General features: G+C 66.4%; 6 protein-coding genes across 6 annotated transcripts; all 6 read right to left on the bottom strand.

The window, feature by feature from the left end:
- Window positions 1–2,051: 2,051 nt before the first annotated feature.
- Window positions 2,052–3,169, bottom strand: Q8F55_001263 (uncharacterized protein; the record flags this gene model as incomplete). The annotated part of the gene is made up of 5 exons (XM_069349889.1): window positions 2,052–2,187; window positions 2,225–2,320; window positions 2,357–2,851; window positions 2,901–3,043; window positions 3,086–3,169. The coding sequence occupies 5 exons, from the start codon at window positions 3,167–3,169 to the stop codon at window positions 2,052–2,054; spliced, it is 954 nt and encodes a 317-aa protein (XP_069213433.1).
- A 465-nt stretch (window positions 3,170–3,634) lies between these two features.
- Q8F55_001262 (uncharacterized protein) lies at window positions 3,635–6,519 on the bottom strand (the record flags this gene model as incomplete). The annotated part of the gene is made up of 6 exons (XM_069349888.1): window positions 3,635–3,704; window positions 3,766–4,321; window positions 4,356–5,527; window positions 5,563–6,205; window positions 6,300–6,357; window positions 6,397–6,519. The coding sequence occupies 6 exons, from the start codon at window positions 6,517–6,519 to the stop codon at window positions 3,635–3,637; spliced, it is 2,622 nt and encodes an 873-aa protein (XP_069213432.1).
- A 483-nt stretch (window positions 6,520–7,002) lies between these two features.
- TOM20_1 (mitochondrial import receptor subunit tom20) lies at window positions 7,003–8,680 on the bottom strand (the record flags this gene model as incomplete). The annotated part of the gene is made up of 6 exons (XM_069349887.1): window positions 7,003–7,340; window positions 7,376–7,456; window positions 7,507–7,734; window positions 7,833–8,015; window positions 8,419–8,492; window positions 8,538–8,680. 6 exons carry the CDS (start codon window positions 8,678–8,680, stop codon window positions 7,003–7,005), a joined length of 1,047 nt encoding a protein of 348 aa, XP_069213431.1.
- A 156-nt stretch (window positions 8,681–8,836) lies between these two features.
- Window positions 8,837–10,648, bottom strand: Q8F55_001260 (uncharacterized protein; the record flags this gene model as incomplete). The annotated part of the gene is made up of 1 exon (XM_069349886.1): window positions 8,837–10,648. The coding sequence occupies one exon, from the start codon at window positions 10,646–10,648 to the stop codon at window positions 8,837–8,839; it is 1,812 nt and encodes a 603-aa protein (XP_069213430.1).
- Window positions 10,649–12,092: 1,444 nt separating this feature from the next.
- On the bottom strand, window positions 12,093–13,461 carry Q8F55_001259 (uncharacterized protein; the record flags this gene model as incomplete). Its single annotated transcript, XM_069349885.1, has 7 exons — window positions 12,093–12,125; window positions 12,173–12,304; window positions 12,514–12,578; window positions 12,627–12,704; window positions 12,760–12,852; window positions 13,042–13,134; window positions 13,407–13,461. The coding sequence occupies 7 exons, from the start codon at window positions 13,459–13,461 to the stop codon at window positions 12,093–12,095; spliced, it is 549 nt and encodes a 182-aa protein (XP_069213429.1).
- Window positions 13,462–14,196: 735 nt separating this feature from the next.
- On the bottom strand, window positions 14,197–15,517 carry Q8F55_001258 (uncharacterized protein; the record flags this gene model as incomplete). The annotated part of the gene is made up of 5 exons (XM_069349884.1): window positions 14,197–14,376; window positions 14,484–14,609; window positions 14,828–14,992; window positions 15,138–15,242; window positions 15,353–15,517. 5 exons carry the CDS (start codon window positions 15,515–15,517, stop codon window positions 14,197–14,199), a joined length of 741 nt encoding a protein of 246 aa, XP_069213428.1.
- Window positions 15,518–15,693: the final 176 nt, after the last annotated feature.

Here is a 15,693-nt window from a genome sequence, read left to right as displayed (position 1 = left end):
CGCGCCCCGGCCGAATCGTGCCCAGAATGGAAGCTGCTTCCCGCGACACAGGCACAGGGTGAGGCGAGCGCATCGGTCGCAGCTTGCACCGGCCCTAGGTTAGCACCCGGGGGCGCGGTGTTCCTGCACCACCTTGGCCGCTCGTCGGCGACGGCGGAGTCGTCAGTGTTTCGGGGAGGAGAGGGCCGAGGGTTCCGGGGGGGTTGGAGCATGGCCCGTCCCTGCCACCTACCAGTGCTGTGGGACAGACGGCGACAGGGGGGCAGCAAGGGTCGAGTGGCAGTTATTCCCCGAGGCGTCACAGCGTGCTTAGGAACAAACTGTGGCGCCTCGTCTGAATCGTGGCGCGCGTTCGATGCGGTGCAGAGATCTCAGGCTGCGACACTGCGAAACGGGGCCTGCAGCGACTGTGCTCGGAAAAGACTCGGAAAGGAATGGTCCATGACGACGGCGACCGGCGCCACACGGGACGCGGTGGCGCCGGCGCCGGCGCCCTCGGATGCAGTGTGCGCTGTTGAGATCAAGTGTGCGCTGCGTCAGATGCCGGAGTGCTCCAGACCGAGTGGGGTGTGAGAGAGGGTCGGCATCTGCAGGGTGAGGCTGGGAGCTGTGTCTGGCGGCGTCGCCACCCGCCACCTCGCTCGCCATGTACCCTCCACGGCACGGTGTTTGGATAGAGAGATCGACAACCGTCCCGTTTGATCGAGAGATCGACAGCGAGCCCCTGTTCCCAACGTGCCGAACGCCAGTCGCCGGCGGAAGCCTACTCGGCGCGGCCAGGACACGAGCCACGCCGCGACCGGGGGTTAGTGGCGCCGCACGACGATCGGGGCCAAGTCCTGCCGGCTGTATGCAGACGCCGTATGTTGTGTCGTGTGCGTCGTCTGGGCTGTGTCGCCTGCTGCCGCCGACGCACGCCGACGCTTCCCGATGCCGCCGACACGCCCGGGATACCTCGGCACGGCGCGCCGCGACGCCGCCGGAAGTGCTGGCTCGGGCTGGACGACCCTTAGGTGAGCGCGAGCTGCAGAGATCGGCCTCGTCTGTACCTTTCGCTGCCCCGAACTGGGGCCGAGGACCCCGGCGCGGCGAGGTAAAAGGCGATGAGGGAAGGTGGCGCTGGCGGAAGCCGATCCGCACGCCGTCGCGCGTCGGGCGCTCGCCCCAGTCCAGTTGACGCCGACTGACTCGCCCCGGCGTACGTTGGCCTCGTAGTCGAGCTACTCGACCGCACGCACCCACCGAGCCTCCCCCGGTGGGCCGCCGACATGGTCGTGTACGAGGCGCTGGCGGCATTATCTTGGACGGCGGCTCCTCGCCACGGGCCCTGCCGAGTCGTTCTCAGGCATCACGGCCATGCTCGCGCACACACGCCACTTGCCACATCTCGCGAGGAAGTCTGTGGCGCCTGGCAGTCGGTCGTCGGTGTGAGTGGCGCTGGAGGCTGCCACTCCTTCTGCCACTCTCGGTGGCAGCTGCACGGCGCCTCGAACGCGCTGCCCGGCTCTTCCATACGTGGTTTGGCCGCGACGCGATCTCCGCATCGCCCGCAGACGGCATCGCCGCCCCCTCGCCGCCCAGGAACCCCCCCCCCCCCCCCGGGCCGTCTATCCCCGTCAGTCCCGCCGGCAGTGTTATCTCCCCGCCACAACGACCCGCGCTCGACAGCCGCGGCTAGTACGCGGGTGGTTAGTACCGCCCTCGCCGCCCCACCCCCCCCGCCCACGACGTGCCGAGAGCCGTCCCGCGGTGACAACGTCTCGTAAGCTCGTCACGCCCAGCACCGCCCAAAGCCCGTTCCGCGCTTCGGAGCGCGACACCCGCGTGTCGGACCGTGCCTCCTCGGACAATGGCGGCACAGCCCCACCTCGTAACTGCTCACAATTCGCATTATCACATGCTACGGAGTGTTTCTGGGGACGTGTTCCGGCAGCCGGGTCTTCGCTGCACTCGATTTGGATACTAGAGGGTGGGGGGAGGGCATCGACGGTGCGACTGATTTCAGCGTGTGCAAGTCCAGGTGGCGTTGCGGAGGGGCGCCGACGCCGCGCTTAAGCCGCCTCGGGCTCGCCCTCGAGGTGGATGCCGACGCGGTGCTCGACAAACCAGGCGGGGAACTCCCACGAGTCGTCCTCGCCATGGACGTGGACGAGGAGGAGGAAGTAGGTGAAGCCGAGGTAAGTGGTGCTGGAGGTTAGGTGCGATGCGGAGCGAAGTCACCTACACATCAACCAGGCCCGCCGCGATGATCTCGGCATCGACCGACAGGATGTTGAGGCCGTTACCGAGGGTGAAGATGACGCCCTGGACGATGTAGCCGCTGCAAGTCAGCGGCGCGAGCCCAATCACCACTTACACAAAGAGCAGCACGGTGAGGAGGTAGTACTGGCCCTTGACCGACCTCGTTCTGTTGCGCGTGGCGTTGACGCCAGGGATGAAGAGGGTCACGAAGAGGGCCACGACCCAGATGTTGGTGAAGGCAAACCAGCCGGCCCACGGGCCGCGGACGCGGCCCTTGAAGTGGCCGGGGAAGGTGCTGGTGATGAGGGCGGCGCTCGCGGCGAGCACGTCGTAAGTGATGGCGGCGAGGGCGGCGAGGGGCGCAATGCCCGACAGCAGCGCGAGCTGCGTGACGAGCAGCGGCGTCGAGACGAGGCGCACGCTCTCGGCGCCCCAGAAGACCTGGCGGATGATAAAGTCGATGGCGGGCGGGCCGTGTGGGTCGCCCGGGTGGTGGGGCTTGAACGCGGCGGCGACAGCGTGCGGGCCGTGGCGGTGAGGCGTCGAGCCGAGGCCGGTCGCGAGGGCAAAGTAGGTGACGGTGACGGCCGCGAGGGCGAGGGAGGAGAGACTGGGGTGGTCAGTGTCAGGGGGGCGCACGCCCGCCCACACCCACTCACGTGTGGAAGATGCGGAAGCGGCGCTCGACGCGGCTAGCGAGGACGGCGACGCCGACGAGGCCGCCGGCAAACACGCCAAAGTAGACCCAGAGCGCAATCTCGGCCTTGTGCGTCGCGTGGTCGAACACGAAGTGGGTGGGGATCTGGGCTGTGAGCGGGGGGCGGGGGAGGAAGGCAGTCCTCACCGTCGTCGGCGCGGGGTAGGTGGCCGTCGGGGCGGGTCGGCCGCCTCCGGGCGGGTCGACGGTGATGACGGGGTCGCCGAACATTGTGTGTTGGTAGAGGGCTGGGTGAGTAGAGTCGAGGGAAGGTGGTGTGAGATCGAGACGATGGATACGTCGAGACGAGGGGGAATGTCCAGTGTCAAGAGTTGTCGCGGTCGCGTTGGTCGCCGTCGACTATAAGTGCTAGCTCGAGCGGAGTGGCCAATGCCTGCCTGGTTGGGTGGGGGAGGGCGCGGCGGGGCGGGGCGAGTGGGCGGCGGCGAGGAATGCAGGCCGCACTGTGTGCGTCGGGATCTTGCGACCTTGGGCAAGCTTGAGTTTGGTCATGTGGCGGCGGGGCGGGCGGCAACAGCACGCTACGACTACTGCAACGCGCGACAAGCCGCGACAATGACGACACTGACAAGTTCGAATCGATACGTCATCAATCAGCCAACAGCGTGCGCCGACTTGCTCAGCACGGCGGCATCTAGCTAAACTCATACATGCGACACTGACAACATGACGCCCTCATCCAGGCAGCACTAGCCATGCAAATGCGCTCCACAGCCACGACACGCTCGATGTGACTGCTCGTACTCTGGCGTGTGATGTCAGCGGCCGTAGTGTCACCACGCGTCACCACGCGTCACCACACTCACGCTGGATGTTGTGTCCAAGCTCCCCAAGTCGCCTTGACCACACGCCCAATGGGGTATGATGTTGCCGTCGCAGGGGGTACAGGGGCTGTCGGTGTTTCTGGCTGCGGCTCTGTTGCAGTCGGACGGACAGCTGGCGCCTCGACCGTAGCCGTGCCCACTGGTGGGTCGGGGCGGACAGGGATGTGCGCCTTGTCCCAGATCGGCGGCTCGGGAACTCCGCCAGGCTCCTCCCAGACATCGCGGAAGACACTCGGCTCGGCGCGATGCAGTACGTGATACAAGCGCAAGTCGCGCGCCTCGTCTGCCAGAAAGGCCACATCGTGGCTTAGGCGTTGAACTTGATGGGCCAGAGATAAGATGACGAAAACGAGGGCGAGGACCAAAACTTTGTTCCAGGACACCCAGCTGCTCTTCGGTCCGGGTGCCGGCGAGTCCTGCTTTGGTGCTTTTGGCGCTGGTTTTGCAAGCTGGATCGAACCAGGCAACTCGAGGCTTCCTCGGTACGCACGCTCAGAGACCTTTTCAAGGTTGGTCGCCGTGGCATCATCAAGAAGGTCTGTTCGTCAGCACGGCTTTGGGACTCGACTCACGGTCCCACTGGTCACGGACAAGCTCTATGAGCAAGTCACCCTTGCCATGGCTAAAGTATGGCACGGCAACGGTGTAGCCGCTTACGACTTCCACCACAAGCTCAACGCTGCCACGTCCTCGGCCAACGCGGACCTCTGTGCCCGGACCATCCGGGAACGGCAGCAGCGCTCTGGGCAAGTGTGCATCGCTGCTCGCGGCACGAATGACACGAACATCTGAGCCCGGGAACCATACTCCAACCTCTGCGGCGTGCGCGGGCCAAGCAAAGGTCAAAGTCGAAGTCTGGACCGCCCAGACATCGCGCTGGATAGCAACGTGCACAGGGCCTTGTATTGTCGCGGGCGACAGTGCTGGAATGGGATAACCGTCTTGGGTCCAGGTGAACACGCCGATCGACGGCAGTGTCGTGTCGCATAACTGCGGCGTGTCCGACGCGGGAGCGATCCACGTTGAGGAAGTGTCGGCACCAGGTTCGCCCTCAACGGTGATGAATGATGCTTGAGGGCAAGCCACGGTGCAGTGTGTTGGCAAGGACAGATCGTCAAAGCGCACAAAGGGGATCTGCACCGGGGCACCGGGGGACACGAGGGTAAGATTGAGAGGGACAATCCGGCCCAGGAGCCTGACGACGCGGTCGTCCTTGTCATAGTCGAGGTCCTCAAACTCAAGCTGGAAGACTGATGCGGGTGTGGGCGAGCGCGTGACAACACGGTGAAGAGCCGGAGCAACCCGCTCCGCCGTCAGCGGCCGACGGCCGGGCGTGAGGGGCTTTTGCGGTGACGGTGAGTCGAAGCTGTTTAGCTCAAAGCTGAAGTCGGTAGGGTCAAGCCCAGGAGGCAGCCCTGTTTGTCTCCGCGGCGTGCGTTGAGCCTCGATGGTCGCGGTCGAGTCGTCTGGGTCGACTGCGCCGGCTGATTCCAACACGGTCCAGCCCTCACCGTCCGTCGATCGCCAGGAGAGTAACCCGTCGCCGCGGATTTCGATCTCGCTCCAGCCCCATCCAGGCGGCAACACGGCCTCTAGAACCAAAGGCCCGGGGGTGACAGGGAGGGTTCCCTCGAACGACACGGAAATCAGCGGCCGGTAAGCATCCCACTGCGGGATAATACGGAGGTCGGGTGGTGAGTCGCGAGAGGGAAGGAACGCCCACTCGAGGTTCAAGACATCGGTACTGCCTGTTCAGCATAGTCCACACGCACGACCCACCTCTGGAATCGTCCCTCGAGCTCGTCGCACGCGACCTCGTCGTCCGAGTCGTCGTCGTCGCTCAACGCGTCGATGACTCCCGGCACCTCGCCGTCCTCCCAGCCTTCCTCGATGCCCGAGTGCACCGATGACCTCCGCGCCCGGCGCTTTCCCCCTGGTCTGGGATTCCTCATGACCTTTGGCGCGGTGACAATCTCGAATTCCCTCCTGTTCGTGTCGCGAGGCAGGACCTTGAACTTGATGGCGTTATCCAGGCAGCGTGGAAGCGGTATGGACACGCCAAACTGCTCATCGCCGCTGGGACCCTTTACGGCCTGAATCGGCAGCTCGATCTCCATAATGATGAGCCACTCGCTGCGGGCCGAGGGGGCGGGGCTGCCGGGCGCGCCGCCCCCAGACGCGCGCCGGGGCGGGCTGCTGCCCTCCTCGAGCACGACGTACACCTGGCCCGTGGTGGCCGAGACGTCGACGACCGGGCGCTGGCTGGTCGGGCCGGGCGCGATGGGCGGGTACGCCGACGGCTTGAGCGAGAGCAGGGCGACGGCGGCGGCCAGTCTCTGCGGGCTGTTGGGCGAGCCGAGCAGCGTGGGCACGACCGAGAGCGGGTACAGCGCGGGGATGGATCTGAGCTTTGGCGGCGGGCCTGCGAAGCAGAGCGGGTCAGCAGGGCGTGGGGCGGCAAGGCGCGGCAACTAGCGCATGCGCGCGCGAGCGCACGCACGCACACGACCACTCACCGCTGAACAGGGGCCAGCGGGCCTGCTGCCTCGGGTCGAGGTCGCGCGGGATCGTGACCTGTGTTGTGTGAGCAGCGGTGATGACGGCACGGCCTACCTTGAGGCAGAGGAGGCCGACGGCGAGGTCGCCCTCTGTCATGGCCTCGATGCCGAGCTTTGAGACGACGAGCCCGGGGCTCACGTCATGGCCTTCGCTGCGCCGCGGGGTGCGCGTCGACATTGCGGCGCGGCCAAAGATGATGTTTGATAGTGCGGTGATTGCTAGTCCTTGGAGGATGGGGGTAGAGACAGACAATGAAGGAAGGAAGGAAGGAAGGTGAAGTCGGAGTTGCCTGGCGCTGTGGTGATGGATGCTTGTTGTTGGCCGCCAGCAAAGACGCGTAACATGGTAATTGATGGGATGAGTGGACAACGCTCAGGCACGTGGCGGCCATGTGACCGGGCCCTGACGCGGCCTTGCACTCTAGACACACACCTGCAGACAGCGGATACATATGAGCAGTGTGATACTAGGTCTAGCTCCACCCGCTTGCCATGTACACGGCAATGGATGCACCAGAGCGCGGCGGGGGCGGGTGCCGCAACTCTATCAACGACAGCGACAGCGACCGACGAGCGGGCCGCTGTCGCCACTTTTCCCCCTGCGTAGTCGAGTAATGGTCGGCGACTACGCCTCACGCCATGGCGCGGCGCAACGGCACGCTTAGGCGTTGTTGCTCACGCGCTCCCACTCGGCGCCCGAGCCGTTGGCAGAGGGCGCGCCCTCGCTGCTGGCGGCCTCCTCGGCCTCCTCCTCAGCCTCCTCAGCAGCAGCCTCGGCAGCGACCTCGGCGGCGGCCTCCTCCGCGACGGCCTCGGCGACGGCCTCGGGCGCCGAGATGGCGGGTGCCGAGTCGTCAATGTCGGCGACGCTCGCGGGCGCCTGGGCGGGGGCAGCAGTTCCACGGCCACCGGCGGCGGCGCCGGCGTTGACGGCCGAGGTGAGCTGCGTGAGCTTGAGGACAAGCTGGAACACGGGCTCGGGGCAGACCTTCTGGTAGACTGCGGGCGTTAGCGGGGTCGGCAGGCCTACTCACTCATGAGGAGCTCGACGGGCTGGGGGTAGACGCGGAGGGCGCGGTAGAAGTGGGTGGCGGCCTTGACGTACTCGGCGGGGCCTGCGAGTGTCAGTGGGTGTGCAGGGTTGCGGGGTACGCCGCCAACGCACCCTGCGCAGCGAGCGCCTCGGCGGTCGCGACGTGCTCCTGGAAGTATGCCTCCATCTGCTCGGGCGTGGAGGGCGGCGTCTCGAGCTCGAGCTCGACGAGGGCGAGGGTGAGTTCCTGGTTGTCAGCTGGGTCTGTAACTCGTGCCAGAGGACGTACACGCGCGTCGCGGATCTCCTGCTCCTTGGCAGCGGCGTCGGCGGCCTGCTTGATCTTCTTGTGCTGCTTGCCTGGGTGTGTGAGCTGCGTTGCTCGCTAGCGCGCGATGGCGGCGGCTGCGGCTGGTGGACTGGGCTGACGCCCAGCCCCGGCAGACAAGACGACTCACGCAAACCCTTGCGGAACTCGGGGCTGTTGCGGCGCATGTAGTCAAAGTAGACGACGTAGCCGAGGAGACCGGCCGCCGCCGTTCCGGCAGTGATGAGGGCAATCTGGCCTGCGCGCGACATGTTGCTGGGCGAGTAGATGTCAATGGACAGAGATGGAATGCGACTTGCGACCTTGGACAGACCTTGTAATACGGCGAAAAGTCGGCCAGCGGCGCAGCTAAGTAATCCGATCGTTATCCGACCCCCCCTGCTTTCGTGCAACTCGCCGACACACTGACGCATGCGACGCGACGCTGCAGCGCTGCAATGCACTCACCGATGCATCAAGATCATCGTACCGACTACATAGTGCTACATCAATACTGGTCTCGTGACAATAGAGATACTACGTTATTGCAAGACTGCGCACCGGAAGAAACCAGAGGCGGGAAACGAGATTATTGTGGCAGCCAGCGCCACACTACTGTGATGATTCGTGCCGTTCCCCACGTCGGATTGCGGGCCGCACAGGCTTGCCCCCAGAGCTGTTGCTCGTGGCTGACGCGCGGCGCGACATCTCCGACGTCGAGGACGACAGGGTACTACTGGACACGGACTGGCCGCTCGAAGCGTCCTTGTTGCGCTCAGATTCGCGACGCTGCGAGTTGAACGACTGCCAGCTGGGAGGCACACTAGCGACGGGGTGTGAGCGGGCTGGTGCTGACCCATGTCCCTCTTCGCTGCCTTCCCTCGACGACAGCCTGCGTGTTCGTGCGCTCGGACTGAGCGCAAGGGTCGCCACGTCCTTGAACAGATCAGAGGCAGAGTCGCGGGTCTGAAGGGTGGGCCGGATTGGGGGACTCAACATTGTGATGGCCGTTGGGCGCGAGCTCGAGCCGCTCGATCGGCCGCTCGACCGCGAATGAATGGAGTTTTGCGACTCGCCGCGGGTGATGCCCGGCCGCCGTGAGGGAGACGACATGGGCACGTATCTGGGGTCAGTCTGCTCCGGTCGTACCGTCACTCACAAAGCGCCAACCGTCGCCTCGTCGCTGGCACGATCATAGTCGCGGATCCCGTGGCGGTCGTTCGACTGATCTCTCCTGTATCCGAGGTGAAACGCCGCAAGCTGGTCGCCGTGCGCTGCTGCCTTGCGCAACGCATTCATCTCGGCGTTGCTGGGCGGCGGCGCACCAGCCTGGAAGTTGAGTGTCGCCATGCTGTCCGACTGCCGGCCAGGTTTCGTGGCTGTCCCCGCGCTGTCGGAATTATTCCTAACCGACGAAGACGACGGCGCGTACACCGAGTCTGGCGGTGTGGCAGTATCCGAGCCCGACGGAGCTGCGCGGCTGACCCGCTTCCTCGACGTGAACGACCCCAACGGCGCTAGCGAGCCGTTGTTCTGGACCCGCGGGCCAGCGCGCTGCATCCAGGTAGGTGCAGCGGGCTCAGACACAGTGGCGGCTGCCACTGGACGGCCGCCAAGGATCACGCCGTACGCAGCCCGCGAGTTGGCGGCGTGGATGGCGCCGGCATCCGGGGTACGGGCCGATGCTCCGACGCCATAATCAAAGTGGATCATCCGCCGATCGCGCAGTCTGATACTTTCACCGGTAGCGCGATTGTCCCGGCGGCTCGCTGCACACGAACACTTGTTGCGCGGTGGCTCGGAGCGCGTCGAGCACACGCACGACGCCGCGTCGTTGAAGCTGTCGAGTGCCTCGACAGCGAAGCGTGTGGAACCGCGGTTGCGATTGAACGGGGGGACAGGGGGGACCGCGTACTGTGACGCACGAGTCATGTCCTGCGGCAGCGGCGCGACCTTGTCGAGCTTCTCGGCAGAATCCCCCGAGCCCGACGACTCGCCCGGGGACGCCGTCCGTGTATTGCCAGGATGCGCCGGCACGGTATGCGAAGTGGACGGCGGCCGCGGCGTCATGCTCGCCGACGTTGCGCCAGAGGGCGCGCCGTGCTGAGATCGCGAGAGCGCGTGCGCCGAGATGAAGCGTGGCCGTGGTCTACGACCGTCTGACGAGCGAGTCGAGCCCTTCGAGCCCGACCCCTTGGACCCAGATCCCTTGGATCCCTTGGAGCCTTTCGAGCCCTTGGACCCCTTGGACCTCGCGTCATTGTCCGACATTTCCTCGCTCGAATCCGTCCGCTGCAGAGTGCTCTCGACGGCAATCGGCTGCGGGGTCAACACCATGGGCGGGGCACCCTTGTCAAACGAGGACGGGTGCGAGTCCGACTCGGACGCGGATACTCTGCCCGCCGATTCCGACGCCGAGCTGAGCGACGAGAACTGATTGACCTCGAGGCTCGAACTGGACGGGGACGTGATCGCGTCCGACTCTGGGCCTGTTGACGCCGGTGTCGTCGACGCCGACCTCTCAAAGCGCGGCACCAGGCTCTCGGCAGACGTCTCGTCAATGTCGGCGTTGGGCGGTTTGCGGGAGCGGAGACTGCCCTGCAACTTTGCCTGTTGCCTGGGCTGGGGCTGGGGCCGGGGCCGTTGGGGCTCGGCGTCGTTTGGGATGAGGCGGAGCGGCGCGAGGCCCGGCGCCAGCATACGGGGCGAGGGTACGCCTGGGCCCGAGAGGCGCGGGGAGATGATGGGCGGCTGGCGCGACGCGGCCGGGCGCTGGCTCGAGGGCCCGACGAGCGTGAAGAATGTGCGTGCTCCGCCTGGGCTGTCGAGGGGCGACTCGAACGAGTCGAGCGGGGCGCGAGACGACTCTGGCGAGGCCGAGCCATTCTCTGCGACCGCATCGCTCGGCAGCGACGAGCCGGGGCTGCGCGGCGGCGACGGCGACTGCCTCCGCGGGCGGGCGGGCATTACTGTGCTGTGGGTGGGGTCATGGGCTGGCAGGGTGGTGTGGCGAGGGGCGTGTGTGTGGGGGGTGGGGGTGGGGGTCGGTGTGCGGGGTGTTGTGTTTTGGGTGCCGGCGTCGTTGTGGTGAGTCGTGGACGGTGTGTCGAGTGTGCGTGGTGATGGTCGAATGTTGTTGGAGTGGGAGGATGCCGAAGGAAGAAGTGGCGGCGGCGGCGGCGGCGGGTGAGTGGGGTGCAAAGGTTGCTCGACGCTAACGGGGAAGGTTGCAGGCAGGCTGGGTGCAGGAAGGAAGGCACACCCAGGCAGTAACTACAACGACCAGGCGACATACAGTTGAGTGACGACATGGCCCGCGCCGCGGCTACACTCTGACCCTGTCCGGAATCAAAACACAAGCCTGCATGACGGCCATGACGAGCGAGCCAAAAGGGTCCCCTCCCTGGCTTGGGGGGGTTTTTTTTTTCTCTTCTTCGAGCTTCGAGCTTCGAGCCTCACGAGCACATGCACTTGGACATGCATCACCTGCACGCCGCGCGCTGCGCACCGCGCCCACTACATGTGATACCCGCGAGATCTCAGCAACGAGCATGAGTGAGGCCTTGCCATCGGGCCATCCGCCCCACCGCGGGGATCCCGACGGGCCTGCAGCCTGCGCGCCTGCCACGGGCCGCTGTGCCAGCTGCACACACACGCACTCACAGAGCACCGGCACCCACCGAACGCCGCCCGAGACGGACAGCACCCAGCCTGCCTGCCGCACCGGCCTGCCGCACCGTCACCTCGGCCGCGCGCCGTCCCAACAAACGCGTCGTGGTGGGTCGTCACCGATCTCGTCGTCCACACTCGCTCGTGCCGGCAGCAACAGCGCAGCGATGCTGGCCGGCCGAGCGGCCTCGGCGGTGCGCGTGCGAGCGCTCCATGAGCCCGCCGCCCCGTCGTCACCCTCGATCCCCTCGTCACTACCCCAGGTCACACGACTCGTTAGTGGCAGCTAGGCCGATACAGGGCAAGATGCAACATCCCGGCACGCACCTATGTATTCGCCCATCCGTGTTAGTTTCCTCCTCGCACATAAGCGTATCCCAAGGCACCTCCCCGCCGCGATCCTGAGCAGACCGTCGTGTCCAGGCTCGATAAGTAGACTCGATGGCGTCCACACCGTCGCCCCAACCCCCACCCCCACCCCCACACCAATGAAATCGTCACAGACATATCTCTACCAACACGCTCAACACACACTAGACACGACGACGGTGCGTACAATGAAAAATAATAAGCTTCATTTCGGGACCGGAGCGAGCCGCAGTGGACGAGAGAGGGTGGACTGAGAGATGTGGCATGGGTCAGGCCGGAGGAGCGAGGTGGAAAGGACACGTGCGGGGTTACGAGGGGAACGGAGGTACGAGAGATGCTAGAGCGCAGGGGGCATCGCTGCATGGCCGGGCGTCTACTGGCCGCGCTTCTTAAGGTTGGTCGAGAGCTGGAGAGTGTGAGCAACGAACAACTCGACTAGCCAGCAACACTTACCCATTCCAGACCCTCGTAGAGACCGTCACCCGAGGTGGCGCAGGCGGCCTGGATGTACCACTGGCGCTGGCGGAGCGAGTGGAGGCCAAGCTTGTCGGTGATGTCGGCAGCGTTCATGGCGTTGGGGAGATCCTGGAGACGTGTCAGCGACAATGCCACGTAAGGGTGGTCAGTGGGGGGGAGCGAAGCGTGCGGCGCGGGCGGCGTGGGCGGCGCGTGCAGCGCATAGCAGCGTTTTGGGCCAACTGGGTTGCCTTTCTCGCCACCTGCTGACCTGCTGCTGCTTGCCTACCCGCCCTGCGTACCGCTGCTTCGTGCCACTCCCCAGCAAATCAACTCACCTGCTTGTTGGCGAACACCAGGAGGAGGGCGTCGCGGAGCTCGTCCTCACTCAACATGCGCTGGACTAATTCGCGTCAGCAATGGCCACGGCGCGTCCTTGCACGCTACTCACGCTCCTCGCGGGCCTCGGTGATACGCTCGCGATCGTTCGAGTCAACGACGAAGATGATACCCTGGGTGTTCTGGAAGTCTGCGGGGGTCAGTAAACTCGGCTTGTCGGGTACCTGTCCACCGCCTGCACTCACAGTGCCTCCAGAGGGGACGGATCTTGTCCTGTCCTCCGACGTCCCAGACGGTGAACGAGATGTTCTTGTACTCGACAGTCTCGACGTTGAAGCCTGGGTGTGTGGGTCAGTATGACGTCGGTGCAGGATTGTGCCCTGGCGAGCGCGTGTGCGTGGGCCATCCGCTGCGGCGCTCGCTCGCCAGCACAGCAGCGACTCGCACCGGGCAGCGCGCACACGCGACCCGTGGCTTGGTCACGGCGCGGCGCCCGGGCGGGCGGGTAATCGCCTCGCTATACTCACCAATGGTGGGGATGGTCGTGACAATCTCGCCGAGCTTGAGCTTGTAGAGGATGGTGGTCTTACCGGCGGCGTCGAGACCGACCATGAGGATACCTGGGCGGCGTGTCAGCGGCTGTGCGTGTGCGTGTCCGGGCGGGGGTGCTCGGTGCCGGGGGAGTGAAAAGCGGCGGGCGGGGGGGGGCAGCCGGCGACGCGGCGCGCTGCGGGCTTTGCCTTGGGGCGGGCTGCGCGGGGCAAGAGCGTTTGTGGTTGCTAGCACGCGCGCGCGCCGTGGCCATTGTGAAGACAAGTCGACGAGCGCGGGGTGGATAAAGCCCGCGACTGGTTCCCCCGGCGAGCGAGAGACAAGCAGAGACGATACGCACGCATCTCCTTCTTGCCGAAGAGGCCGGAGAGGAGGCGGGAGACGGAGAGACCCATTGTTGCTGGTTGTTGGGTGTTTGAGAAGTGGATTAAGGATGAAGAGTTTGACGAGGGAAGAAGTAGGTGTTGGTTGTGGGTGGTGGATGGATGGCGTGCGGCGTGGAGGGGGTGGTGGGTGGTGGGCGGGGGCAAGTGGTGAGCCTGGCTGGGTGGTAGGCTGGCTGGCTGGCTGGGCGGGGCGGGGGGGTCAGTCTGACTGACTGGCGTGTCAGCCTGGCTGGCGCCTGGCGTGGCGCCTGGCTGGCTGTGCTTGGTTGTCTGGCGTGTCTGCCTATGCGGCGTGGCACAAATCTCAGGGACAGTGTGTGGGCCGTGGGCCGTGGGTGAGAGTGAGCGCCAGGCAGGCAGGCAGGCAGGCAGGCAGGCAGCCTGCGCGGTCTGCTCTGCTTTCTCTGCTCTCTCTGCCCAGGCCCGCCTTTCATTAGCCAGCCAGAGCCATGCACCTGGCTCCAGCTGGCAGCTCGAGCTCCTGCCCAGCCCATACAGCCAGCGCACCGTCGCCGTCTGGCCCCGCTGCTGCAGCGCTGCAGGAACAGTCGCCCTCACCCACGCCTCCACGCGTCGCTCTAAAAACCAGGGTCGCGAAAATCCCGAGATGACGCGTCGTGTGGCACTCGAAGCCGGCACCCAGCCAAGGCGGCACTGCACACTCGTGCATCTATGGCGCAGCAGACAATAACAAAGCACGGCGGTACAGAATAGCAGGGCACGGGAGGAACAACAGCGTCCAGATCACGCAGATGGCTTGGTGCCGGCGGGCGCGGTGGTGTCGGGCACAGCGGCAGCGGGGGTGGGGGTGGCAGCGGCCGGCGCGTCAACAGCGTAGCCCGTGCTGGCAGGGGCCGTGCCGGTGCCAGCGGTGGGGGTGGCCGTGGTCTCGGTCGAGGCGGTGTGGTGGCCAGTGTGCGCGGTCTGTCGAGTCAGCGTCGCTCGCCAACGTGGCGCATGGCCGACGTGGCGCGCCAGCGAAGAGGCAGCAGCCGGCGCAAGCGCCGGCCTGCAGTCGCAACTCAACCCACCCCGAGCTGCTTCTCGACCGTGTGCACGGCCGACGTGAGCGCCGTCCCGGCCTGCGTGAAGAGGCCGGGCTTGTCGGCGGTTGCCGTCTTGCTGTCGATCGTGGCGCCGAGCTGCGTCCAGCCAGACTGGGGGGTCAGCGTAGCCCCCGAGCGCAGCGGGGGGGGCGGGCACCGGTGGGGGAGACCGAGAAGGGCAAGAAGGTAGGTCGGGCTCAGCGTTGGCGAGCCCCCTCCGACATCCAGCACGCCATCACGTCTCCGCCGCCCCCCCCCCCCCCCCTCCCCCCCCCCCTCCCCCCGCCCCGGCCGCTCGCTCCGCTCGCGGTCGCCGTCGCAGCACCCACCTTCAAGCTCCCGACGCCATAGTCGAACATGCCCTTGGCCCGCTGCGTGAGGTCGGGCTGCGCGGCGGCGCCGGCGCCGGCGCCGGCGTCAGCGGGCGCAGCGCCCTCGCCGAGCCCGACGCGCGAGACGGCGTCCGGGCCGGCGTCGTGCCCGGCCGGCTTGCCCTGTGGGTGTGAGCTTGCTCCTGCGTCGGCATGCCGGCGGGCGGGCGCGGGGGGAGGGGGGTGGCTCTGGCCCTGCCACCTCCCTGCCCTGCCACCGCCGCTCGCTGTCGCCGTCGCCTGCGGCGCCGGCGCGGCGCCAGCTCACCTCCCAGCTCTCCTTCCACTCCTTGCCCTTGGCGTACGCTGCGTCCGTGTACTCCTTGCTCGCGGCCGTCGCCTTTTCGACGTACGGGCGCGCGTTGTCGAGGTACTGGGCGTCGCGTCAGTGCGCTGGCGCAGGCGGTGGCCAGCAGGCGCGGGGCGGTGGCAGGGCCACGGCCGCGCAGCCCGCCTGCCTGTAGTGAGACTGCTGACACGTACCGGCTTTGCGAGGTCGCGCGCCTTGTCGAGGATGGAGCCCTGCGCGCCGGCGTGGGTGCCGACGTGGGTGCCAGCCGCGGCGGGGTCAGCCGGCGCCGGGACATCGACGACCGCGGGGGCGGGCGGCGTGGGCTTTGTGCTGCTTGTGCTCGTGCTCTCGGACATGGTGAGTATCGATCGATGGGTGGCAAGCGACAACGTCGAGATGACGATGGGAACGCCTGCATGCTGGCTCGCTGTTGCTGAAACAGGGCTCTGCGGGAGTGGCGAGGCGACATGACGACGGCGACGACGGCACGCGGCACACCGCGGCCGCGACGCCGCGACACCCCAAACCTAAC

Source organism: Vanrija albida (genome assembly GCF_041260175.1).
Source record: "Vanrija albida strain AlHP1 chromosome Unknown contig_1, whole genome shotgun sequence".
Lineage (NCBI taxonomy): Eukaryota > Fungi > Basidiomycota > Tremellomycetes > Trichosporonales > Trichosporonaceae > Vanrija > Vanrija albida.
The sequence above is the reverse complement of the archived record's forward strand: the minus strand, read 5'-3'. Positions and strand labels throughout refer to the sequence as shown.